Source organism: Phaenicophaeus curvirostris, chromosome 5 (genome assembly GCF_032191515.1).
Source record: "Phaenicophaeus curvirostris isolate KB17595 chromosome 5, BPBGC_Pcur_1.0, whole genome shotgun sequence".
Lineage (NCBI taxonomy): Eukaryota > Metazoa > Chordata > Aves > Cuculiformes > Cuculidae > Phaenicophaeus > Phaenicophaeus curvirostris.
Genome location: NC_091396.1, coordinates 20,756,325 through 20,783,596, shown reverse-complemented (window position 1 = coordinate 20,783,596; position 27,272 = coordinate 20,756,325). Strand labels below are relative to the sequence as shown.

General features: G+C 43.1%; 1 protein-coding gene across 2 annotated transcripts; it reads right to left on the bottom strand.

Annotated features, from left to right (window-relative positions):
- Nucleotides 1–29: 29 nt before the first annotated feature.
- Nucleotides 30–25,891, bottom strand: C5H11orf24 (chromosome 5 C11orf24 homolog). Of its 2 annotated transcripts, XM_069857837.1 has the most exons (4): nt 25,870–25,891; nt 6,248–6,483; nt 3,056–3,172; nt 30–1,880 (listed from the first exon to the last, which is right to left on the bottom strand). In XM_069857837.1, the coding sequence occupies exons 2-4, from the start codon at nt 6,402–6,404 to the stop codon at nt 700–702; spliced, it is 1,455 nt and encodes a 484-aa protein (XP_069713938.1). In that variant the 5' UTR covers nt 6,405–6,483; nt 25,870–25,891; the 3' UTR covers nt 30–699. The 2 variants fall into 2 exon arrangements, with proteins under 2 accessions (XP_069713938.1, XP_069713939.1); XM_069857838.1 differs by lacking the exon at nt 25,870–25,891 and having other exon boundaries at nt 3,068–3,172; nt 6,248–6,494.
- Nucleotides 25,892–27,272: the final 1,381 nt, after the last annotated feature.

Sequence of the window (27,272 nt, the reverse complement as noted above, 5' to 3'; positions counted from 1 at the left end):
ACAGGCAGGGACAGGAATGAAAACAGAAATGCAATGAGATATGCCCTCAGGGCCTCATTTATTAAGTGAATACAAAAATAAGATCATTTAAGTGCAGAGGCGCAGTAATCCGCTCCATGGTGAAAAGACACCTTGGGTTATCAGTAAACAGAGTTTACAATGCCTTGTAAACAGATCTCTTTACAAGCAAGAAGCGTACTGAAACATGACACGCATTGGCTTAAAAGTTCCCTGTTGCAGCAGTACTCTGCAATTCTCATCTGGTGATTTCAGAGCACTTCAAAAAAGGTGATAGAATCCTTTGCTCTGTTTTCAAAGGAGCACATGCGAAATGAATGAAACATGAGGAATTTACACTGTAAACAGCTGAAAAAGTGCCACAGCATTTTCTGAGGATCATGGCTTACCCCTTGTTAGGTTTGTTTTGCAATGAAAAATAATGGCAAACCTATTGTGCATATGGAAGTTTTTAAATTTACTCTTCTTTTAATTATTTTTTTTACAGCAACCTGTTGCACAGTTGAATAAAAAAACCCTTCTTTTCCTTAATACAGTACATGGCATTTCTCCTCAATTGCACCAGAAGTAAATTTGGAAGCACTTTCAGTTTATGTTATAGGCAAATAGGAAAGAAAACCAAGTCAGGCAGGCTTTCAATCTGCTTTCCATCTCTCTGCTGACTGTTTTATCCCCATCCTTTCACATCTCCGAGTCCACATACATTCCATTGATAAGATAATCCACTTGTGTGTAATCCTTCTTCTTGTAGCTCTCGTAGGCCTGAATAAGGAAGAGAACTATAATAGTCATGAAAAGAAAAGTACCAACTAAAAGCACAGCAAGAAGTGAATTTTTATCCACTAAGTACTGAGTCAGGGGTTCGGCAGCGATGAGAAAATACTCATTGTCCATGCCCTGAGTTTCTGCAAGGCCTAAAGCCGTTGTTTTGGGTGCATCTGCTGGAGCTGTGGTTATTGAGGAAATGGGAAGTGTTGACTTCATCCCATGTGCAGTCGTAGTTTTTGCTGCAGAGGTGGTAGTTAAAACCGTGGCACCTCTTGTAGAGCCCAGAGGAGACGTTGATTTACTCAAGGACGTTGTGGCTGTACTTGTTTCTGTCTCTAGATATAGCAACGTAACAACAGAGAGTGTAGTTGCAGAGTGTGAACTCTCCAAAGGAGTGAATGCTGTGGCACGAGTGGAAGCAGTGGGAGATGTTACTGCGTTCTGTAAGATGAGGGTGGTCAATGTTGTGCTCAGTGTCTTTGGGCTAGCTTCAACAGTGATAGGGCTACTAGAGTGGTGAGCGCTTGTGGTAGTGGTGGCTGGGTTGAACTGCTGTGTTTGAGGAATTTGAGTACCTGCTTCAGAAATAACAGTGAGGGGAGCAGAAGTAGAAGTGGGGGACAATACTGAAACAAAACTACTATTTCCTGTTTTTTCAGTAGTGGCCACTAGCTTGGTGACATGGCTGGAAGTGGAAGCAGGGATGTTACCAGAAGTGGGAGAAGAAGCAGCAGATGACAAGGCTTCACCAAGGAGTTCAGAACCTCCAGGGGAATCTGAGGTGTTGGCAGCTGTTCCATAAGCTTTAGTGAGGACAGTTGCATTTGTAATATTTGTTGTTACGGCTCTAGCAGTGGCGGTAGTCACTGCGGTGCTGGTAGTATTGCTTGGAATTGTTTTTCCGGCATTTCTTGCCACATTTTCACTCTCAACCCCAAGCAAATGCCTCAAGTGAATCTTAGGAGTCTGAGCTGTTGAGGAAACCAGGTTTTCCACGCTGTGTCGGTCAGCCCATGTATTCACCATCCTCTCCTTTTTCTGTGGATAGCTTTGGTGGTGAAACAGGACTGTTTCCCTTTTCCCACTGACAATTTCTTCAAAAAGACAAAACCAATGAGTTTCATAAGAATAAAACCCTCAAGCTCAAATCTGACCTCACACCCCCAACATGCAAACCAAAGCACATACTCGGTAGCACAAATGAATAAATCAGTCCTGAAGTCAGCAAGAACAAAAAAACTCCAACCCCTGCCTTTATTGCACACAATCCACTTGGGGTTTTGGGTTGTGTTTTTTTTTTGTTGTTGTTGTTGTTAGTTTTTGGGTGGGGTTTTAGGAGTCAGTTTGTTTGTTTGGGTTTTTTTGCCACTTACCTCTGGCATTTCCCAACCAGGGAATTAATTCCACAAAAGGTGGGTAATGACATACAACGCAGAAGCACATGATCAACAGGAGCAGCATTCCAAATGCCAGCTCCCGAGAAGATGACTCATGCTTTCAAAGTTACATGGCATTGACAAAGCCTCTCAAAGCTGAGTGGAAATTTCCACTCACACCTTCATACTTTGGGAGAATTTCCTTCACAACTAGTGATCTAGATTTATAATGACATAAATCCCACCTGTTAATCAAAGGTCTGGTTGCTACGTTGCAGAGAAACCCTTGCCAACTCAAAAGAAACATGAACAAGCTTTTTTTAAAAAAAATTTGTTTACAGCAAACTCTTGGAATGTACTTTAGAAGACTGATTCTTCAATTACCAACAAGGTCCATTTTGTTATTGTGTCATTTAATTAAAACTGAAGACCCTGGCACCAGAAAGTCACCATGAGCAATTGCTGCTAAGGCTGCTCTGATTGTAGAAGCAGACTGCTGCCTCTAGCACAAAATCTTGGCAATCTGATAAAAAACAATGCCAAGACATTTTCCTTTCTTTTAAAAAAGTATAAATACATATGTTACGTCTTTATTTTCCAAAGGACAGTGCATGGAGTGCAAATGGCTTGAGTGAATGATGTCTGCAACATGGAGACAAACTGTTACTTAGTTACAGCAGTTACTCAAAGACACATCATGCACATGTAAGTGCCAAAGCCCTTATGAGGCTAGTGAAATAGTTTTTCCAGTGAACCACTTTATCCACAGAATATCTGCAAGCATTTCACAACCCATCTCACTCAGCAGAAAGCCAGTCAGAGTCTAAATGTAGGCATTTAAAGCAAAAGTACCAGGATCCTGGATTTAGTAGGAGCCTGAAGCATGGCGTTACCTCCAAGCAGACCTTTGATGTCCTGTTCTCTGGCATTCTGGCACATGCTGAGCTGGTGACATTGCAAGAGGATGCAGCCACTCTGGTAGGGCACAGACCAATTACAGCGATGGCTACCTGAAAACAGCAGAGAAAATGCATACTGAACACACTGCTTCATGGCTGTATTTAAAGAATTAAAAAACCACAAACAAAACATGACAGCTGGAAGGTCTGGCTTTAAAGGATCTGTTGGATCCACTGGATTTCATTGCAAAGCCAATGAAATCAATACAGCAGCTACAGCCTACCTACCTGTCTGTCTTCTGGTACCGACATCTCCTAACAACAATTCACTCACCCAGACAGGAACACTACAGTTTTGACCCGTCTAAATGCTAGCACGCATCTGAATGTCTTAATGAGGTAAAAAAAAAAGTGAGCTAAATCTGAGAAGACACCCATCTCATCATTCATCGGAGACAGCTCTCATCTCAGTGCGTGGAGTTACACAGAAATTTACTCTTCATTCGCTGAACAATGACACCATTCACCATGGCAGCCACCACCAAAATTGTCTTGCAGTAAGTCAACATAAGCTAAATAAGCTCATCACAGCAGAAACTCTTCTAAATAAATTCATCACAGCAGAAACTCTTCTCACTCGACATCTCTTCGAACTCATTAGCTTCTTTCTGGACATGTCTACATACATGTGACCAAGCTTTGAGGGAAAGAACAAACCTCCTCTAACATGCACTGAGAAGACATCCCAAACGTTGCAGCCAGTTTTGGGCTCCCCAGCATACAAGAGCAGTACTGACATGCTGGAGCGAGTCCAGGGGAGACTAACAGATGTCTGAGGGGCTGGAGCAGATGATGTAGATGAAATCTCAACTCAACGTAGAGTCATAAAGGCAAAAAACTAGTTTCCACCACAAGTGCATTCCAACACTGGGCTGGGAGCCAGAGAGGTGGTACACTTTCCATCAGGTCTTGAACAGCCAAATCTAAGGTGGGTTCAGACCAGAAACCTTCAGAAGGTCCCTTACTGCCTAAGTTATCTTATGATTTTATGTAATATCACAGTAGCACACAATTTCTGGGACACATGTTGTAACAAAAAACCACAGAAGATAACACAGTGCTCAGTCCGAGATGAAACGGATGCGTGCCCAGCTGATCACTCATCAGTGTATTAAAGAGAACTTAAGTGTACAGTAGGAGAAACTAATTTCTGGATTTCTTAGAAGCATGAGAAAGGGCAAAGAACATGCCTATATGGTATATACGGTTATATTCAAAGCTCTCATCTACAAAGAGTTACCTTTACTGAGGATTAAGGCTATTGAGACCTTGAACTCTTCGTAAAAAATCCATTTGTGTTACCATACTTATTAAAAGGACTCGTGGAAAATGTATGAACATGAAGAAATCCCTGTACTGCAGTCTGCTTTGACAGTCCTAAAGAAAGTAGCAAAGGTGGAATTTTACTGACTTTGGTAAAATATTAAGAAAGTGACTGAAACTATTCAAAGCCTTTAAAAATGGTACTTAGGAAACAATAAAAATGAAAAGCTTCAACAATCACACAGAGCAGAAGATACAGCTGCAGCCCTTCAAGAAATTAAAATCCACTCCTCAGAAATGAAAGCATGTTTACCCCAATTCTCAATCCCACCTCCTGTTCCTCACTTGATTAGCCACACTAGTGGAGAAACACAGACCATCTACTACCATAAGTTGTGCGATTTCTCACTTCTTGGGAAGGGGAAAACAAAAAGCCAGCAACGTATCTTGCACTGTCTACATATATAAGTAAATCAGTTCAGAAAGGTCAAGAGATTAATGGGGTCAGCATGGTCAAAGCACCCTGGTTTCTGTGGCCATCAGGATGACATCCACACTTCCCTATTGTTCCCCGGGACAACCAGATACTCCTGTTTATCTGGATTGAGCAGTACTCCCTCATGACTGTAATGAAAGAAAGCACAAAAATAAGTATTCTTGGGGAACGAGAATGAGAGCAGTAAAGCTGATCTTAAAATCCAAAGCTAATCATAAAATAAAAAGACGTCAAGTCCTTCTCTCCAGATGATCTCTCTGCACATAGCTATACATTTACGTCAAGAGTTTGAATGCTGTCTATCTCCCTTGACATCAGGTACTGCAGACTGGCCATCAAGTTACAAATGGAAATTAAATTGCCTCGGTGAGTTGTTTAGGCTTTTAAGTTTAGTTTTGCTTGGTTTCCTGAAGATGGAATGGGTCATCTGGTGATTCTATGACTCTATGATCTAATTCTAGAGGCTCAAGCCCCTCTTCCCAACAACGACAACGCTCACCTGAACTTGCCTGTACAAAACATGTCAGGAGAGAACAAAGTGAAGGATGTAAAAAGGCGATTGAAGTCAACAACAGGGTTGAAGCATACACTCAAATCATCTCCCAGCCCTGATCACAGACTAACTGAATTCCTATTTTCACTCGTCTGGAAGAGGCAGCTAATATCACCTTTTCTACCCTTATCAAGATATCAGGAGGTTATAACACATGTGCGCAGTGTTCACTAATCCTTCCCTCTCCCTCCCCAACCCAAGTCACGGTCTCATCTTCACTACTGCATCACCAATCGTTTGTAGGTGCTACAAGCTTTCACATGAGGTTAGATAAGAAAGTCCTTCATAAGGACAACTCTAAAAGACTCATTTACAAGTTTAATGCTTTTAAAGACATCTCAGAGGTAGACAGCAGAAGGCTCTCATCTTTTCAGACTTGTTTAACCCTGCGCTTGGTTGCAGAATACAACTGGCTTCTCCTAAGGCAGAAAAAGCACACATAAATACCAGTGAGCAAAGACTACTCATTCCATCACAGCTGTTTACAATGGCACTGTTCACTTGCCAACATCTGGCAGCACAGAATAATCAATCTTCCAGTCAAGTGACTTAATTACGTTTGCACGCTACCAGTGCCTACCAAGTACACATTCATGCTGTTTCTTACAGAAGCTAGAAGGGCCCTGGGAAATGGTTGTTCTGGATTCAATTTAAGCAAAGCTGTCAGAAGCAGCATAGAAGTGTACAAAGAAGCCGTAACTATAAATGCCTGTAAACCACCGGAATTAAGAAAGATAGTTGTCAGCAGAGCAGCGGAGACCTTTAAGGAACAAAACCGCAACTGGAATTCCAGCTAAAGGGGCAAGAACCTCACCTGAGGCATCTCGGTTTTGACAAGCCTGCCTGCATTGCTTTTCAGTTGTAAGCCTGTTTATTCGCACTACATAGACTCCTCTTCCTTTCAGGACAGAAAACCTGTGTTCACATATGCAGAAGGAAATTGGCAGAAAGAACACAATGGCAGTCCACATCTTCAGGGTTGGAGGGCTGGCCTTCCAGGGTGGCTTCTCTTCCTAGGAGCAACTCTTTCATATATCACTTTCAGATCCACTGCAATATACCTATTAAAAAGAAAAAAACAGAAAAAAAAGAACAATTTATGTCAAGACAGTGTTCTACTAAACACACTCATATCAGCCAGAATGAGAAAAAAAAAAGTATGAAAGGCAGGCAAGTATCATTACACAACATACAGGTAAAGGCATAGAGGTAGAAAGACTAAAGACCATTCCCAAATTCAGAGAGGCTCTTTCTTTGGAAAGGGTATGTTGCCTTCTTTCCCTCAGGCCCCAATGGAGAACAGCTCAAGTTAAAGTGATGTGTACAAAGCTAAACTCAAAGCCCAAAAGTGTACTGGCATAACAGACATGATGTCTTTTGACTCACTCTGGGATCAATATTGTTCCCAGGCTCAGCAGAAGGTTTTGCACAATCTTGAGCACACTGACAATATGGGCACCATAATCCTGGCTCTGCCTTCACATCAAGTCTGTCAAAACCAAGCATCAACCTTAGTTGATTCCGGCTCTGATTTTCCTGCTCATTGCAAAAAGATAAAAGAAACATTGATTGAAAAAAAGCAAAAGCCAATATTTCAGGTATTCCTAGACATTATACAGACATATCAGCTGCTACTGAATATTCACACCTACAATAAGCCTTCATTTCCCCATATAAAACAATAAATAGGCAATGTCTTTTCTTCATTACCAAGGCACACAAGACACTATCCCAATGGGTGGGTTCTCACCCTGTGTGATTCTCACCCTTGAAGTCACTGGAGCAGCTCCTGTTGACTTCAGAGCAGATCATCAAAGACTTCTTAAAGCTTTACATGAGCCGCCAAACAGTTCAGACTGAACCAGACCAATCTTAAATCTCTTTGCCAAGTAGTTTTTAAGGGCAACCTTCTTCCTCATCATGGAAGCAAGCATTAGCCATTCTGCATTTACGAAGAGAAATGTCATGGCCTTCAAACAGTGCTGAAATTCAACTTTGCATGGCATGTCAGAGGAGTATGTGGTGACTGCAGATGTAGATGCAAAGGCAGTTCACAACACAGAACAAACAACACACGTGAATGTTATAAACAGCATACGGAAAAAAATCCAGCAGTTACATGTATAAAACCTTGATTTAGCCATCCATGCAAGAAGTTTTGCCCTGAGCTCTCAACTCCAGTCCCAATCACATTTGGCAATTTAAGAATCTGAGTCAGAGCCTTTTTCCCTCCAAGAAAGCCCAAGATAATGGTTATTAGCTTTGACTCCCAGATTGAAACATTTTGATGCTTCATATCATGCAACTTTTGTTTCCATATTTTCCTCCTCACTCAAGGGCCTGCGGCTGCAAACAAAGTGGCACAGTTTTAGCTTCAAAACCACCCTGCCTGAAAAAGGTTGAAATATAAACAGCTACCCCAGGCTTCACAGAGGACACATAATACATAAGTCCACATTGGACTATCAGAGAGTCAGAGATGGGGACAAAACTTGATACTAAAATGCAGTGCCTCAAATTCATCATCTCTAGCCACCCTACAAGTTCCCAAAAGAACTTCTCATTCCCCTTTGGTTTATTCTAGTATAAAGAGTTATTTTGCCTGTTGAAAACAGATGGAGCATTTCTACATTTTCTGCTCTCCCAGAAAGCAGGGGAGCCTGAAAGGACTGGACAGTAGGGTACTTGCACTGCTGACCTTAGCTTGTGCACTCCTCCGTGGCTTTCTCCCTGGAGTACGTGTGCACATCATCATGCTTGTTTTGTGTGAGCAGGTTTCTCATTGCAGCTAGAAGTTCACACCTGGGTCATCCCACTTGGCGGCTGGAAACATTTCTAAGTCTGACCTGACAACAGAAGTCTTGTTGGAGAAAGACAGCTCACCAGCCCCATCTAGTCCCGTGTACCAGAGACTGCGCCTGGTGTCAGCCAGCACCGGCTTCACCAGGGTCTCACTCCCATGCACTGAGCAGATTGACTGCTCTTTCCTTTCTCATCACTTGTTTTTCTAAGTTCACCTTAACAGAATTTGAAAGAATCAGCACAGGAGAGGAGATGACTTGTTCAATACACAACCACAGCTCTGCAACACAGGCATTGGCTGCTCAGGAAAGCAACCCCATGTTTTCAGCATGCAATTGATAATAAGAATTTGTGTTATTCAGCCAATATAACATCAATACTTCTCCCGCTGTTCCAAACTGCAAGGCACTTCCACAAATTTGCCTTAGCATGCTCTTGCTGTCATTCATCATATGTTGTTTAATCACTGAAAACTCCAGTTGACAAGACTGAGAGCAAGGGGGGAAGCAAGGGAAGAGGTGAAACACTCTGCCCACTAGAGATATTCCTAGAGCAAAAAGATCCTTATTGCTGATAGACAGCAAAATCATAGAATAGTTAGGGTTAGAACGGACCTTAAAGATCATCTAGTTCCAACCCCCCTGCCATGGCCAGGGACACCCCACACTAGATCAGGCTGCCCAAAGCCCCATCCAACCTGGCCTTGAACACCTCCAGGCATGGGGCAGCCACAACTTCCTTGGGCAACCTGTTCCAGTGCCTCACCCCTCTCATTGGGAAGAAATTCTTCCTTTTATCTATCCTAAATCTGCCCCTCTCCAGTTTATACCCATTGCCCCTAGTCCTATCACTACAAGCCTTTGTGAACAGGCCCCTCCCAGCTTTCTTGTAGGCCCCTTTCAGGTACTGCAGTGTGCTTTAAACGCCAAGTCCTTCAACCTAAAGCAAGCTACTTCTATTTCCTCATGAACTCCAGGTACCTTACCAAGACCCACAGAGAACTGTTTGCCAACCTGCACTCCCACCATGTTAAGCAGAAATAAGAGCACTTTTTGTAAAGTTCACAGGCAGAGATTCAGCAAGTAGTATCTGGCCCACAGAAAAAAAAAAAGGAAAAATATCATCATTGGCGTAAATTTTACATTTAAAACAGAGTCCAGTTTATGTTTGCTGTCCCTTTTCAAGGTAAAAGGCTTATAATGAGCAATATTTTGTAGCCTAAGAAATGACCTTGGGAATTAATTGGCTATGTAATAACACATGCATTTACTGTTTTAAAGAAAACAGTAAATAATACTAGGAGGGAATGAAACTCACTAGACATTTACTACTGTAATAAATACAAAGAACACTCCTACTACAGTTTTTTTTTCTCCTACCTCTACTAATACCTTTGTAGTTATATTAACCAACCCTCAAAGAATAAACATCTTCCATTGCCTTTTGGAAATGCAGATATAGCAGCATTACATCTTCGCACAAATACTACAATTTTTATTATAGTCAAAATGTCAGTCTTTTAGGACAAGTAACATACTCTTAATCTCAACTGACCAAGATGTATTTGTAAGATCACGTTGATCACGCTTAGTGTCTAAAAGCTGTTGCATTAACACAGCTCTCTGTCCCCCAAGCACAGAGATGCTTTGTATCCCCAACCACATTAGCCTACCAGAAGTCCTTCCATCACAAATGACTTCGGTCCCACTTGACTATAACAGCTACAGAGGAAAGCAAAATCCCAGTAAATGCCTCTTACCTCTCTGAAGCATCAGGCAGTCTTTCTGGATTAGGCCATCACCAAGCTCAGGCAAGAGGTTTATCTCCCTTTTCCCTCTCACAAAACGTGGCCTCATCAGGGGTCAGCTGATAATCCCTTCCCCAAGGCACTCAACAGAAACTTACAAGCTTATAATAATTTTAAATATTCTTTAGCCAGTTATGAAAATCCCTTTATGAATTACAGAGTGAGCATGTAAAGTAGAGAAACACAATACACACTCTAAGTACAGCAGACAAGGGAACAGTCCATTTCCAAGTCCAGTCAGAGGAAAACCAGATGTAGTCATACCTTAATGCAGTCCAGATAATGCCTGGAATGCTTATTAAACAGCAGAACGTCCAGCTAGTTTTGCTTTTTTGGTTTTGCTTTTCGGTCTCTTCCACCCTAGCATAATCCTATACACCCAGAACCAGAGTCGTAATTACTTGCATATCACTTTTCTCAACTTAACAATTGTCTATTATAATTACAAACAATAAGCCTTATTTCTGCCTTTCCATCACACTTCCAGCCAGTCCCACATGGCTCCATTTGTACTTGGAGACCCCACTGAGCACTCACTCCACATACCTACATCCCAGAAAAGCATCTGCTAAAGCTTCTTCTCCAGATCATGTTGTTCCCCAGAAGAAATCATCCTCTGGATGTTAGAGACAACACAAAGGAGGAGATGAATCCTACTGTTCCCATCAGAAGTAATTTTTGGAAATCAGGGCAAAATTCCTTCTTTAAGTGAATTTCACCTTCTCCACCTGTAGAGCACTCCCAAGGAAACTAAAAGTCAAATCAAACCACAAAAGACAGAAACAAATAAAAGCTGGGAAAGTACTACATTCTGAAAAGTGCTAAGTTTCCTTTTACCATCTGTGGCTATAACTCTACAGGGAACAGGCATGCTGGAAAACCAGAATAACTTTGAGTCAACAACTACATGACTGATGACATCGCAATGTACACACACATCCAGAAGGCATTGCCTCCTGCATCTCAGAAGCATTCTTCTGCTCTTGCTGATGCCCGAGTGTTTGAGCCAAAAAACTTATCAAAAAAAATAAATTCAATGTATTATTTAAACAACATTGACAAGGCAAAAAGCCGTTTCTATAAAATGCCATGTGCCATCAACAACGAATGACAAACTGAACAGAGGTTGTGAAGCAGAGAAGCATTAGAGATTACAGGGGAGGAAATGCGTTACTAGGTCTCTGGTCTGGACACAGTTCCTTTGACTTCCCACGACATCTGCACAGCATGAAGCATTCCCACTTCCTTACAAAATCCAGGATACAATGGTCACAGGTCAATTTGCTGCCCAAATGCAGACTCTCCATACCGCCACCATTTCTAGTATTAACAAGATGCTCCCCTCGGAGGATGACTGAGGTGGGACATGCACAGTTCCATATTTTCAGAGGGAGTTTTGAAGGAAAATGTCCCTAGAAATCACTGTTATCCCATGGATACATCATCCAGGCTAGCATGGTTACCAACAAGCTAGATCTGATCAACACCTGAGGCTGACATGCGGCCAGCAGAGCATTATAGGCTGATCTGCTGCAATGGTAAGAAACAAGTTACAAATGCTCAAAAATGTGATTCAGAGAAGAAAAATTGTCAGCTCAGGTCCAGAAGAACATCACTTATAGTCCTTCTCCTACCACATAGCTTCTTCAAAGAGTAATACCGCACAGCTGGCCACGTATTATGGAAGAGCTGGAACATCCCTCCACATTAGCAGGCACACTTCTCACTGCAGAGGGCAGAACAGGGTATCAGATAGACATCAGTTTGGTCTGCTGTTGCCTTTTCTGATGTTTCTCCAGATATATGCCTGCAAAAAAAGATTTTTAAAAGTCCTACAAAGCCAAACAGTCTGGAGACTACACTGGAATCTGTTAAGAACAACAGCTGAATAAGCAAAAACATTTAAATTAGGCAGCACTAAAGTTATCTATCTTTTCCTCTCCTAAATATGAACCACTTCTTCAGGTTGTAGTGTAGTTCCCGTCTATGGTTGAATCTCCTATCAATCTGCATGACACACACCCCATAGGAAAGATGACTGTCATGCCTACAGCTATATCTACTATGTTCAGGGAATGTGACACAGTACACCAACAGCTGCAAATGATGAAGTCAAAACAGTAGAGACAGCAGCCTCACTCAGTCACCCAATGCACCCTCTAGATTCACATTTTACTTAGATGGGAATTATTATGCCAGACAGCAAGGAATAATCCAATGTCACTGAGCCTCTGAGAACGCTGCTGGACCCTCTCGAAGATTGGCATGGAAACAATGCTTTTTAGAAGAAGCTTGCAGCTGCTGAAGTATTTCTGCAGCTGCTACATACTAGTCTCTGCAAGAAAATCCATTCTTCTGCTCATAAATGGCCAAACACAATAGATCAGGACTTTCAAGATGCTCTGCATGAATAGACCAAACACCTTAATGTCTCTTTCAAAGAGGTGGAATGCCAAGTTTGGACAAAAAAACTCTGTGATCACACTTGGACTTGGCCAAAACATGAAATTTTCATGCGTATACAGCACTTTCGGCTCCATGCTGACAAGGGTACATTATGCTACACAGGGTCAAGGCTCTGCAGAGCACAGGAACAGCATCATCGCAAGGTTAATGCCACCAAGCTCCCACAAAAAAAATGGAAAGCCATTTCCATGCAAGAGGTGGATTAATTGCAGGCTCTGAAGAGCAGACCTCATTCACACAGGTGAAGTGCTGCATCCTTCAGTTTCAAGATATTCAGGAACATGCTCTATGTTTCTTTCCCTACCAGGAACCCAGAGAGGAAGGAGTTTTTAGTGGTTAGAGCCCATGTCTGACAAGTGACACAACCTAAGCTCAGGCTCCTTCCCCATTTCCAGCTTCCTGTGGAAAAGGTGCAGGGCTGCAGATTGACAATCTTTCGTACAATGGGTTTTGTGGATGGGGTTTTTGATTAGTTCCATTTTGAATATTACCAGCTCTACCCATCTCCATCCCTCTATGCCTCAGTTCCTCAACTGTACTCCTCTCTCAAGGCACAGGGCAAACAGCTTATGCATTTGTTACCCACTAATGAGGACAGCCCACGCTGGCACCACTAAGGCTTCACAACCATCACATTTTGCCTCTGAGAAAATATCTGTTAAAGCTTAAAACCCCAAAACCAGCATCACCCATGCTTCAACCTTTCTCAGCCATATTAGCACCATGTTTTGCAGTTCAGATGGTGAAAAGTACTACTCAGCAGGACACTTTTTCTGTGAAAAATGACCAGACAGAAAATATGGCTTGTTTTGGAATATCTGAAACAATACAGTTTTAATAACTTAACTGTCAAAGGCTAACTGCATAAAGCTGTGCCTGGACAATAAATCCGTCAACAAAAATACCTCCAAGCAATAAAAATGTGCACTATGGTTCAACTGCAACCTTCTCTGGTATGATCGGCACCCAAAGCAGCTAGTAAATTTTCAGACACACTGTTGCCTCATGGGAACAGGAGACCATAATACAAGTAATTTCACACTACGTGTTTCAAATTAAACAGTTTTCCACTGAAGGAACCATCCCAATGGACTCCCACATGAACTCTGCAGCAATCAAGTTAATACAAAGCAAAAGAGATAAAGAAGGGCACAAAAGACAAGCTCATGAATTTGTTTTCTTTAATGTCTTTAGAAGCAGGTACTCGGCAGCATAGATTCTTCATGCTTGCTGACAGATGGCATTATAAGCTAGAACCAGTACAGTGTACATGCACAGGAATAAACTGGGTCTGAGGTGCTATTAAATTCAGAACTGCCAAGTATGGAGCAAATAGCAAGCTAAATCACCAGTGACTTCAGGCTGAAGGTACAATTATTCGAGTGTAAATACAATGCTTCTTTACTTGTATTTGCTGTGTCTGTCTCTCTGAGTTATCCCACTGTACCTTCCTTTTTCTTCGCACTATGGTGTATCGGATTAAATCCAAGTTGTGTTTCAGTTTGTTTAGTGACCTTGGCTGTGTTTAAGGTGTCAGGTTGGTATCTGCACAGACTGGTATCTGGTTTTGCAACTTTGAGAAGTTGTGACTTGCGCGGCACCCAAGTATCTGTTTTGTGACTTTGGCTGTGATCAAAATACATACTGCATTTGAATTCACCCTGGGAGATTTGTTGGTCTCCGATTTGCCACACAGATATTTAAAGAACCCTTCTTGCCCACCCTTTTCAGCTGTGCAGCCTGGGGTGGGCCCTAACACTACTGGTGCCAAAAGTGGGGTGTAACACCAAGCACTACTTTTGGAAACAAATAAAATTGCCAATTTGTTAAAGTCTGTCACCCACCCAATGCAGAATTATACAGCAGTCAGCAATTTCCTGGCAATACAGGTCAAGTTAAATTTAACTGAAGCTATCAGTTAAACTATCGTTGCAATGTTATTTTACACTCCAGATATTTTTGTGAAATCATTACATTCCTCTACATGTTCATGTAGCTGTAATACTAATTTTAGGTGTGTAGAAATAGAGGGGACATGTCCATCCAGGATATAAGTTGCTCAGGAATTTTAAGGCTGTGTGCAGTCTTGAATATGGTTACGAACAGCACTAATGGCACCCTATGCTACAAAAGCGTCAGTCAGTACTGTGGAGAGCCCTGAGACAGGGAAGAACGCTCAAACAGCCTAGAAACAGACAAAACATGGTCCTAGAGTAATGACTGAAGGGGAACTTCTGCTCTGTGCTAAAAGAACTGGAGGGAAGGAAAGCAACTTTGACTATTTCTCCATTCAGTAAGGAAGCAGGATATTTGTGCATATTCCAAAACATGGAGAATTAAACAAATGTAAAAAAAAAAAAAAAGATGAAAAGATACACGCCTCCACCTCCAGTTATCCTCATAAGCAAAACAACCTGAAGGCTCCTAGATGATATGAGTTTTCTTTTTAAGCTAAGATCTCCAGTTAAAAAACAAAGGTAGCTTTATAAGGAAGGTCTGCCAGATAAAATGCAGCAAAAAGACATTCCAGGTAATCACAATGTGATATGATACTGTTTTCACCAGTTTAGTGGAGAAGTACCATCTTCTCAGGACTCAAGGGATAGCAGTCCTTTGTGGAAGGCTGTGGGACTATGGCCATCTTGGTAAGAAGCTGAAAACCAACTTGTCAAGTTCTTTCTGGTATATCCAATGCCAATGCTCAGTTCCGAAAGGCCAAAAACTAATCAGGCAAAGAAAGTTAGTTCCTCTAGCCTTAAAGCCTGGTTGGGCAGAAAGTGCCCTGGCAAGGCAGTATGAAGGAAGACTTAACCCTTTTTTTCAACAAGCTCTGAAATACCTCTTTAAGAGAAGTACTTTGGTGAGCCTTTCACACAGAAATCTGCCATTAGTCTTATAAAGCAAGAGCCAACATAGCAAATCTCAACCTAGCAACGTTTAAGTTGCATAAAACCTGTCACAGTACTACAAAAAAGGTGCCTTTGCTTGTAATGGAGAAAATACTTGGCATGCTCCACTTTATGGAAGAATCAGCTTCAGCCAGAAGGCTGAAGCTATTCACATAGATAGTACCTCTCTGAGACCAGAAGCTGTGACCAAGTTAAAAGAAAACTGGTCTTGGCAGGAAAAAAAAAACAACTCTTGATCAGTACAGCTGAGAAAGGCAAAAAAAATATTTATAGCAATACACACTGTTTATTAAGTTAACGACTAGACTAGCACCCATGCAGGTAGAGAGGTAGAGATCTATGGAGCAAATGCTCTTTGTTTGGACATGGAGAATTTCAACTTATCATTGGGCATTTCTCACCCATCAGAAAATCCCATCCCTAATCCCCTTAACATGCCATTCTTGCATTTATCTTATGGCAAAAAAAAGAAAAAAAAAGAAAGAGTCCTTTTCCACCATGCTGTCCTTTTGTACTTAGATATAGGAATTTAAGTCCAGATGTTACCGCCAACAAAAAGATATGCTGATGATGTAAATTTCCATCAAAAGGATGATAATGTAAAGGAGCTTTGCTGACACAAATACACCAGAGCAATCTTTGTAACGGAGGTCAGTCCATAGCATGACAGGACATCAGTTCAGAAGATCAGAGTATAAGCCAACCTTTCCTGATGTCACAAGGTGGAGGAAGAGGTGTGAGAAGATTGAGCAATTTGTGTATAGCTATAAGAAGAACTAGTCAGAGCTGGAAATGAAAATCATCTCTTGAAATCCAGCTTAGTGCATGAGCTACAAGACCACTTTCCTATGAAAGCACGTATTTAGTGAGAGTGTCATTAAGAGCATCTCAGGTACATACAGAAATATCTGCTGTGGTGCTTGTCTTTTATGAAGGAGAGGGAGGAAGAGGAGTGATCCTACAAAATAAATCACATAGAAATAAAAAATAGTCAAGATTCAGGGGATGATGTACATTGAGAAATAAGGAAGTGAAGAGGATGCACAAACACATCAAGTAGCCTCCTCTTGGCTTGGTTGTCTTAAATGGATCCCCAGTTTTTCTCTTCAATCAGTTTGCCTCCATAACTCTTCCACCTTTATCCCCTGTTCTTCAATTTATTCCCAGTTCATGAACAGGGATGAATTTTGTCCTCATCCATCCACATATGCTCAGTTCACGCTGACTTTCACAAAATCTCCCTCTACTAATGGACTTGCTTCATAGCAGTTTTAAATCTGTCCAGAGGGAGGAAAAGAAAAAAAAATTGAGCATAGAAGCTTACCAGGCAAACACTTGTAACTGTTTTGTTGCTGCCAGGAATTATTGCACCTTTAGGGGAAGCAAAAGCCAATAAAAGCCTGGAAACAGTAAGACTACAGCAGAAAGCATAGAAAAAATAAATGTGTATAATATTATTGTATGCAACCAGAGAGCCACTTCTCTGAGACTGTCAAAGGATTTTCACAAAGAGATGGAAAGGTTTATCCCACTTTTTGATACAGAGAAGCCAATCAAAGGATGATAGAGAAGATGACTTGGAAAATAACATGCTTAATCCTATTAAAATTAATGAGATTTCACTCTGGTCTCCACACACAAGCTGTAGCAGGAGTTTAACTTAAGTGGATTTAAACCCAGATTTAGTTAAAGTGCTGCAAAGTCTCCTCAAGCCAAACAAATATAAATCCAATACAACTATGCAGGCAAAATCCGATGCAAATTTCATCAGATCACTTATTTTTCTCCGTCCTTTTACTTTTTAATAAAATGGATGCAAACCCAGTGCAACTCCTGTATCTGAAGTATGCACTAATGTGTTTCACTAAACTATTGCATAAGCAGTTCTCCAGGACTGGCATCAAGTCAACTGGAGCTCAGGGAAGGCAATTCCAGTACTCTCCTGGACAGTCAGAGGCCAGAGGGCCATAATTAACAGCGATGGTTGCGAAGAGGACTTGCTGAATGTCTCAATGAAAAAAATGTCTGTGCCCTTGTACACAGACAACCTTCCCTTCCCTCTCTGTGTATTAAGGGAATAATGACAGTAGCTATGGGAGCTTAGACACTTCACAGACACATCTGCAGAGCACAATTTATTTGTCCTTTAGTGAACACAGCTCAACTGAGACTCTCCAATCAAAGGTGATAGGAGCTGTGGCAATCAATGTACAGAGGCATGCAACTGCAAACCACACCGCCTGCAGAGACCTAACTTCCTGCTGAAATGGATGTCCCAGCTGGTTCCTCAAGCAGATGCAAGATGTACAGATAGACTCTGGGTCCTGCCACATGCATTAGGGAATAGTCCTGCTCCTGCAAATAAGTACGCATATCCCTGGCTGTCTGCCCTGTGTTCCCTTTTTTTCATTCCACATTGGGCACATAAACAAGTGCCCAATGTGCTTTCCAAATGGTTGACAAGTTATCACATGAACTGGGAGGAAAGGATGTGATGGATACTCCAGGCTCACAAACTGTTGTTCCAAAGATCTCATATTTTGTAAAGTGCATTTGAAAATTAGCTCCCCCACCACAGTGATGCAACCGTGGGGGGACTATGTTTCAGTTCCACCCTTCCCCAGTGACACTGCACAGCACCAACTCGTTGTTAGTGCAGTAGTACCCCCAACTCTCAGCACTGACATCCAAATTCTGATTCTTGAGGCCAAGCCCATGACTGCAAAGAAAAACAAGGCCAGCAGAGCAACGGAAGACTGCCAGAAGTTTTGGCACCAATGCTGTTCAACATTCAAAATTGCCCAGGGGAAACCTCATTTCAGTTATAAAGAGCACTATAAGAGCACAGCAGAGCCATCAGCCAAATGCAGAGTTTCTGTGAACCAAAGCAACAAGGAAGCCAGACAGCGCAACAGCAAGCAGCTATGTGCTGCTCTACACATCAACAACACAAGTGTTTCCACTGAGCATTATAACTCACCTCTGCAGTTCTTGCCACTTATTTTTGTTGGATAAGTTGTTCACAAGAACATGCTGCAATGTCCATGCAGACACTCCTTCAAGAAGGGAGACCTGTACCACATCAGAGATATTTTCTCATCTCCTGGATGAACTGCTGTACCACAGACACCCTGGGCACCATGGAGACCTCCTTGGATTGCCAGCAGTCAAAACTGGAGAAGCTGTGACCAACATTTACAAAGTGCACAAACAGCTCCTGCTTGCACCCATTTTCAGCACTGCTACTGTCCCTGCAGCACCAGCATCATCCTTGCACCTCACCTGTCAAGTTATAAGCTCCACTCATTCCTCAAAGTCTAAGTTGTACAAATGGATCCACAACTTCAGTCCAATGGAGCAGAACTGACAGAAGGAATGTGTTAAGTGCTTGCTAGAGTCCAGAGGAAAAGGATTCAATCACAGTTTACTTCACAGGACTTCCTTGCTTCCTAGTCAAAGACAACAGCTTTTTTGGAGTCCCTCCCAGACCCAAACAGACTGAGTATCATTGGTAAGTGAGGTATGACAAAGGGTTACACCTGCAGAACAGCCTGGAAGCTGGGAAGGGAAGTAACCTTGCTGAGCCAGAACAGTGTCAGATGGCATCCACCAAAAGTGCACACAGCAGGGATCTGGCTGTCCGAATCCTTTTAAAGGTAGAAGGGAAAAAGACACAAAGATAACTAGTTTGGCTCCAAGGAGTTTCGTCCAGCAATTACTGTGTTGGGGTGGGTGAAGGCAGACAGAGTATCTTACTTACCATGCAAGTGAACTTTGTACCAGCTCTGTGTTCGTATGGATGAACACCTCCTTCTAAAAGGCATCCAATCCCAATTTAAACAATTCAAATGGCTAGCTAGTGTGAATTAGTATTGCTCTACAAGAGAGCCACAGCAACGTGCAGCAGCTGAGGATCTGCACACAAGTGCTAGTGAACTGGCTGTGTTTTCCTCTGATTTTCCCTGTGCAAACCCGCTCTTGCTATTAGAAGACTAGAACACAAAGGAACAATCAAAGAGCAAAATCAGCCTGAAACAGACATTAGCAGTGCCTGAACATGCTTGGATGTGGGGTCCGGTGATGAGAACAGAAACAAGTCAGAGCAGATGGATCTGAACGTTGCTGTTCAGCAGATGCATGCAGGCAATACAGAAGATCTCCATAGGGAGAAAAGGGCTGTAAGGAAATGCACGTGGGTGACACACAGCTATCCACGCAACTGCTCAAACTGATAAACCCAGAATCACTCAGAACATGCACATCAGCCAGGATGAAGTAGCAGCAGCCAAAAAACACCTGGTTTGTGATAACACAGGAGAGCAACAAGTTCATTGTTCCTGCATTCAAGTCCTCCATAAGTTTTCAGTGCAAATATACTGACATGAACTCTTGCTGGATATCCTTTATGGTGCTTTCAGCTTACAAAACTGTGCTCAAGAGGGGATGATGACCTATAGTCCTCCTTCACTGGAGGCTGGGAAATCGTATGGCCATTTAAAAGAATGATTGGAGGGAGGATCTGGGGAACTACAGGCCTATCGGTCTGACCTCGGAGCCAGGCAAGGTCACGGAGCAAATCATCGTGAGTGCTATCACACAGTACACACAGGACAACCGGGTGCTCAGGCCCAGTCAACATGGGTTTATGAAATGCGGGTCCTGTCAAACTGACGTGATCTTCTATAACAAGGTTAACTGCTTCATGAATGAAAGACAGACTGTGGAATTAGCAGGTTTTTAAATCCAGCAGAGAATTTGCAATTGAATCAAAAAATAGAGATGTCTGCACTGACATGCTAAGAGGCAAATAGCTGGGTATTTCCCCCAGAAAAGTACTAAAAGTATATATATATTTATGTATATACACCGGAACCAAGCAGCAACATGCACGCCAAATACATTAATACACTACAGGTGCGAAAGCTAATAAAAACTGACAGATTCCTTTCAAACTATCTATTACCATCTAATGGACTGCATTAACATATATAGTAGTGGAAAATTCTGGTAGGTAGGTAAGATTAATACAGAGATACATGTACTTTTGAGAGAAAGACACTTCATCAACATGCATGTTATAGACTAGTTTTCAAAGCTGCAAATTCTCTGACATCTAAAGGGTACCTAATACTTACTTATCAGCAAGTTTATCTCACTCAGCAAGGCTGCAACCATGCTCAATGTGGGGAGGATTAGTATCCCTAAAAGTTTTTTCCTCCAGTAAACAGTCAACTACTCCTGTTATCAGGAAACAAGAGTGTTATCGCATGACCAAGCCTGGCAGGGATTCAGACAGCTAACGGGTAAGACTTACCTGACAGGATCCCGAGACAGGATTTTGCATTGCCAGTCCTATAAGACAAAGTTTGGGAGACAGCAGAGGGGAAAGTTAAGGGATTCACCGAATCCACCAGAACAAGATCCACTGCAACAGGACATCCCCACAGGACGCTCCATTTGAGAGCGTGGTCAAAGAGCAGAATTTATTCTTCCTACCGTTCACCGGGTTCCAGCCGACACCTCGCCCGGTCCAACCTACCGAAAACCTTCACTTCGGGAACGACGAGGCCAAAATTACAGCAGTACGACACCACACAAAGCAGGATTCCGTTTGTAAGGGTAATCCCAATCACACTCGCTCGACATTAATTATTCAGACGCAAGACACGTTACCTATCTGCGGTGCGGGCCGTTAAGGGGGAGCCGCAGCAGGCGCCGGACGTTCCGGGCGGTCCATACGGCCCGACGCTCCGCCACTCCCCCCGCGCAAACGAAGCCGAGCTCCCTCCGCCCCCAGAACGAAGCCGCCCGCGGGCTCCCACGGGCCCCCGAGCCACTCGCGGGCCTGTGGGCGGCTCCGGCCGCCGGGAACGGGCGGGGCCCTGCGCGCGGCACCGCCCCCTCCCCTCCCCCGCCCCGGAAGCGGCACCGCCCCGGAAGCGGCACCACCTCCCACCCCCCCGTCCCCCGCCCCGGAAGCGGTGCCGCGCGGGGCCGGGAGGTGGTGTTGGGCTGGGAACCGCCCGCGTAAAGGATGCTGAACGCACCCCGCGGCTGAAGAGCCGCGTGTTTTCGCGGTCGGGGCGGGATGCGCGCGTGAGGAGCTGTAGTCGGTTTGCGTTCTTCTAAACTTCCCTCACCAGAGCTCCAGCATCCGCCACCTCCGCGTGCAGTGGCGCGGCAGCAGGAGTGGCTTTTTTTATAAAGCTCAGTTTAACGTCATAGAATCATAGAATCACCAGGTTGGAAAAGACCCACCGGATCATCGAGTCCAACCATTCCTATCAAACACTAAACCATGCCCCTCAGCGCCTCGTCCACCTGTCCCTTACACACCTCCAGGGAAGGTGACTCAACCACCTCCCTCGGCAGCCGGTTCCAGTGCCCAATGACCCTTTCCGTGAAGAATTTTTTCCTAATGTTCACCTTAAACCTCGCCTGGTGGAGCTTGAGGCCATTCTCTCTCGTCCTGTCCCCTGGGAGAAGAGGCCAGCACCCTCCTCTCCACAACTTCCTTCGACGCATTTTGCCCATGTTTTCTGCAAGCAAATGTCACAGACTTTTTTTTTTTTCAACGAGCAGAGGGAGAGCGGCTGGATTAGTTGAATCCACACTTCCATAGTTGCCACCAAGAAGGAGAAATTACAAAAATGTACAGTTTAACAGCTTCTTGCTACCCTGGACTGCAAAAAACAAGAGCTGTTCACCTTCCCTGGAGGTGTTTAAGGCACGGGTGGACGAGGTGCTAAGGGGCATGGTTTAGTGTTTGATAGGAATGGTTGGACTCGATGATCCGGTGGGTCTTTTCCAACCTGGTGATTCTGTGATTCTGTTTACTGTAATCTAAGCATAACTTTTCTCATATAAACTGTGCAAGTCTGGTTTGCTAGATGTGATAGTCCACTGGGAACAGCATTGTTCAATCAGAGAATGCTGCTGAATTAAATATTGAATCAAATAGCAGAAATCAGCTCCTCGTTGATTGTTTTAATATTTTTAGTGCTATTGCCTATGCCAAAAGTTGGCACATCAGCAGCCCACAGCTGCTTGGAGTGGAGTTCTGAAGCTTTTATATACCACATTATGTACATACATATACAACACATATATAATATACAGGTCTGAAACATTCTGAAGCATGGAGCAGATTTCATGAAATGTCAGAACATGCAGGACTTCCTTTAAGATACTGGTGCTGGTTTTAGAACAAGCACACTATCTCTTGAATTTGGCTCCCTTGGGTTTTTTCCAGCTTGCCCGAAGAAGAATCATCAGTAAAAGATGCAGAAAACAGAATTGTGCACATACAGATGCAGTCCTTACTGTAAGATGCTTTACATAGTGATTTCTGGCACTGAAAATATAAGGAAGGAGCACTTGCTACTGCAAATCATGTAAGGATTTCAGGTGCTAATCTGACTATAGATAAAAGTGATGCTGAAATTCTTCACACATCCCAATGTAATTTTAAAACACACAAATTTGCTTTTCAAATTTGAGCATCGAGGAGGAGGAATTGTTACGATGATCCACCAGTTAATTAAAAGTAGTCAAAATGTACAGCTGGCCAGCACTCCATATTAAGGACTCAATTTAAAGCATGTCTGTTTGTATATATTGTAGAGATAAATCATTCCATCATTCATGTAAGATAGTGAAATCTACTGAAATATTCCCTCTCCTCCTTTCAAGAGAAGAAGGAAAGGAGAAGGAAGCTCTGGAATTTAAGATAATTAGAAGAGGCAGTTGAAGTGGGAAGGAGGACTGTCTGATGTAGAACAGATTATCTGGCAGGACAAAGCGCAACGATGAGAGGAAGTAATGTGAAGCTGTTCAGCAAAGCAGGAGGGCACACAGGCTTTAGGGTTGGTGTAGTGGGGAACAAGAACATTTCTGGGAAAAGCAGTCCCAGGAGAAAAAAAATGGACATGGAGAAGCCCAGATGTGGAATGGGAAAGCACAAGCACTGAAAAAGCTGAGAACACACAAAGAGAATAAGATGTCATGAATGTGCCCTCGCTCACCTTTCCCTTACGATGCACGGAGAATGTCAGTCAGTCAGGCCGGCCATTTCCTCTGAGAATCACAGAGGACATGATTTTGAAGTGTTTAGAGATCTTTGCAACTTTACGTGCCTCCTGTGAAAAAACTGCTGCTAATGAATGCTTGCAATAGCAAGTTTTCATAAACTGTAAATGAGGGCTAAGCCAATGTTGAGCTTTCAGTTGGTTTGTGTCTATTCCAGATTGTCAGTAGAGCAGAGATTATGGAATGTAATGAAATGCTGACAAAGGGGATAGGGCTGGAGGTGCAGGGATGGAGATTTTAGGATGTTAGTGTAAACAGAAATAGCTCCAATATAGTGAAGCTATGTCCCAAACATTAGCCCATTCAGGGATTTTGCACTGACTGAGCTAGAGATCAAAACTAACGTCTGTGTTTAAGGAATAACACACTTCTCTTTTAATAACTGGGATAGGGAATATTTGCTCTTCTGGACTATTCACATAAACTTAGCCAGTTGATGCAATGCAAAGAGTAGTCACATATCTGCTATTATGTCTAAGAAAAGATGGAACTACATCCCTTAAAACACTTAGAAGATTGAACCTCTCTGCCCTGCATCATAATGGCCCTTCCTGTCCAGTGCCAAGAAAGGTTCCCAGCCTGCTTGGGTGAGCTGACCCCCTGGTAGCATCATCTCTCCAACTCTGCTTGTGGTAGATACTAGCTCCTATAACAGAGTTTTAACTTGGTGTGGACCAGATTCACCTCTGGTATAATTCCAGTCTAATTAAGCAAAGAACCTATTTAGCCTGCTATTATTTTTTTCCATAACCATCATTTCACAGAGGACATGCTTCTGCCAACTTTCAGGCTGTGATTAGGAAAGAATCTGGTTAGAAATTTTGACAATATACTTGCAGAGTACTAAATGCCATTGAACATGATCTGTAAATACTTACACTTTGCATGGTTTGCATGCTGTCATCTGCTGGGCTGAATAGAGTACTAATAAAAATCACATTGTGAAAAAAATAGTCCGCACTGATTCTTTGGAGGTGTTTTATTAAATATGTTGGTGTGATAAGGAAATACTTTCCTTGGGAATCACATCTCTCCAAAATTTCAGTGCTGGAACAGGCACTGTTGCTCTGTGGAACTGAGGCCGTACACAGTGCAAGAGTGCAGGCTTTCCTGGCAAGGAGCCCTAGGCTAACACAAGGTACATTTTAGTTGGGAGAGTCCTTCTTCTCCAGCAGGAGTAGTACTTGTGGCCAACTGTACAATAGCTTGCTTTGGCATGACAGGCTTGAATGGACTTGGCCACAGTTGCTTTCTCGTCTTGCAGATTTCCCAGCCCTGAATTTAGTCCTACCCAATCATGAGTCTGTCTAGTTCTTGTAATTTTGAGCCTTTTCCAAGCATTGTAGATTCCTCAGTCAAGATACTGCATGAGAACCTTAGGTATCATTTTAAAATGCCTTTTATGTATGTGAGGAAATGTCTGGAAACATGAAACAAGTGTCCCTAGAAGTGGAAACATGCGTAAACATATCTCAATTTTAGTGAGCTGTGCTCCTCATATTTGAGCACAGAGATTCCCATCCACTGACAGTAGTCACTTAAAAGTCAAAGTTCATAATTAAAATCCCAAGTGCCGTTGATAAACTTATTTTAAAGCCAAGTCTCATGTAATATCATAATTGTAGAAATATGCACAAAAATAAAGAATTGGTCACAGGGACAGAAAATCAAATTAGCTGCATGTTGAATTATTATAAATGATTAAATACATGCAAACAGCTAAAAATTATCTTCTCCACAGAACATTACAACCACGGATATAACATTACTCTATTACATTACTCAGGACCCATCATGATGCTTCAGTTATGTACAGACTCCTACAGCTGTCACACTGATATCATGTTACTGTAGCTTCATCATGAAAAATGGATATCATGCTTTGCCAGAAATTCTGCCTCTCTGAAGCAATGGGAATCTCTGAAGCACAAGTTAAAACATCCATTAACTCCTCACAGCTAAGAAGCAGCATGAAAGATATTTCCATCAGATGTGTATTGTACCTGACGTCATGGCACAATATGTTGCAAAGTCCTGTACCTAACTATCTTTCTCCTTACTGGCTAGTATTGCCTCCTGTCGCAGCTCCTTGCTTGGCTCATCATCCTTGATGGAGTGGAAGAGAAAAGTACAGGCTGAGAGCAGAGGGAAGCTGGGACTGAAGAGAGCCGGACTGTGCTTTTGACTGGATTCAGACAAGTTCTGAGGCATCCCTGCATAGAAAGAGGCAAGCCATTACAATCTGTACTTGTAGCTTATTTTTTCTTTAAATTAAAAAAATCACACAGCAGCCTAAATAGTGGAAACACTGATGGAAGAACAGGGTAGCTGCCCTAGTGTTACAACACATACATGAACACCTACCTTTTTAAACAAGGGTCTATGCACCGTCCACAAAAGCTGGAAGACAACAATGCATGGTGCCATTCTCCTCCTGAGATCAGGTACAGTCAGAGTAAGAGAAGGCAGTTAACCAGTAACATACTTTCCGGTGCTTTGTTTCATAAGTGACAATATGTTTGACATCAAATGAGCTGATTATGGATTTTTAACCTGTCCATGTAGGGGGCATATTCCCACCAAGGGATTCAGAAACTTCCCCAGGGCTGGCAGGAGAAAGGGCAGCAGGTGGCAGCAGTCACAGTGGGGGACACTCCAAGTGCCATATGAAAGTTTCATCTGGAGGCTGCCCTGGACACTGTGTGTTTTCCAGCCTCCACCCAGGAAGCCCAAGGACTGCCAAAAGCCTCAAAGGAGTGGGGTGGTGGAAGGAGGTTGCCTGAACACCACTGAGGAGTTGGACTGATTGGAAAGCAGGCTAGACAAGGAGGTGCATGCACATATCCAAGGGTGGTTTGGGGACTGACTCCCTTTTCCAGACCTTGCAAGGAAGCAGAGAAGGGTTAAAGCTTCTTCTCCTCACTGCTTTTTCTGCCTGATTAACCTATTACCTGTCAGCCAAAATGGATGTCTTTGATATAAGCCCATCCTTATGCCACTTCGGTGACAGAGCTGAAGTCACTCTGTAAAGCCCCAAGACCAGCACGCAGTCAGATGCCTTAAGGCTTTCTTTGACCTTCTCTTCAAGACTTGACCTCATGCCAGAAGCAAAGGAACCACATTCCATTCACGCATGTGCTTCTCGGCAGTCCACAAGCATGCTCAACAGCTGGCTAAGGAGCATTTTCCTTCATGCTGGCATCCGCTGGTGGGAAACGTGCCCCATCATTTGACAGTAACATGCTCCAGTCTGGGCCTAAGCCTCCCAAACACATGCACACACACATGCACAAGCAGACAGGTAGGAAGGTGTGCACTGGATGCATGTAGAAATAAGGAACATGGGGGTAGAGAGGGACTCCACACCACCACCACCTCCTCTGGCTGCACCAAGTCTCATGCACATCTCAGCAAAGCAGCTGCTAAGAAACACGGGGCAGTCCAAGGGGACAGTGTATGCGGCACCATTGCCTCACGAACTGTTGCACACTTCTCAGACAAGCTGGGACCTTTTGTACTTGTCCCACCCTGCTCTGCAGCACAGTTGCAAAGTGGTCTGAGTTTCATACTGCAACTTGAACTGTTTGGGAGGCTCCCCAGCCTGCTGGTGTCATGGCAAATGGACTTTCTCTGGTATGTACACTCCCTGCAAAGTTCACTTTGCACAGACTATGCTGAAAAACAGACTGTTAGCAGCTGCTGGTTGTATCCGTCACTTTCCTTCTGCTCTGGTACATCCTTTTGCCCCTTTGCTCCATGCTGATGCC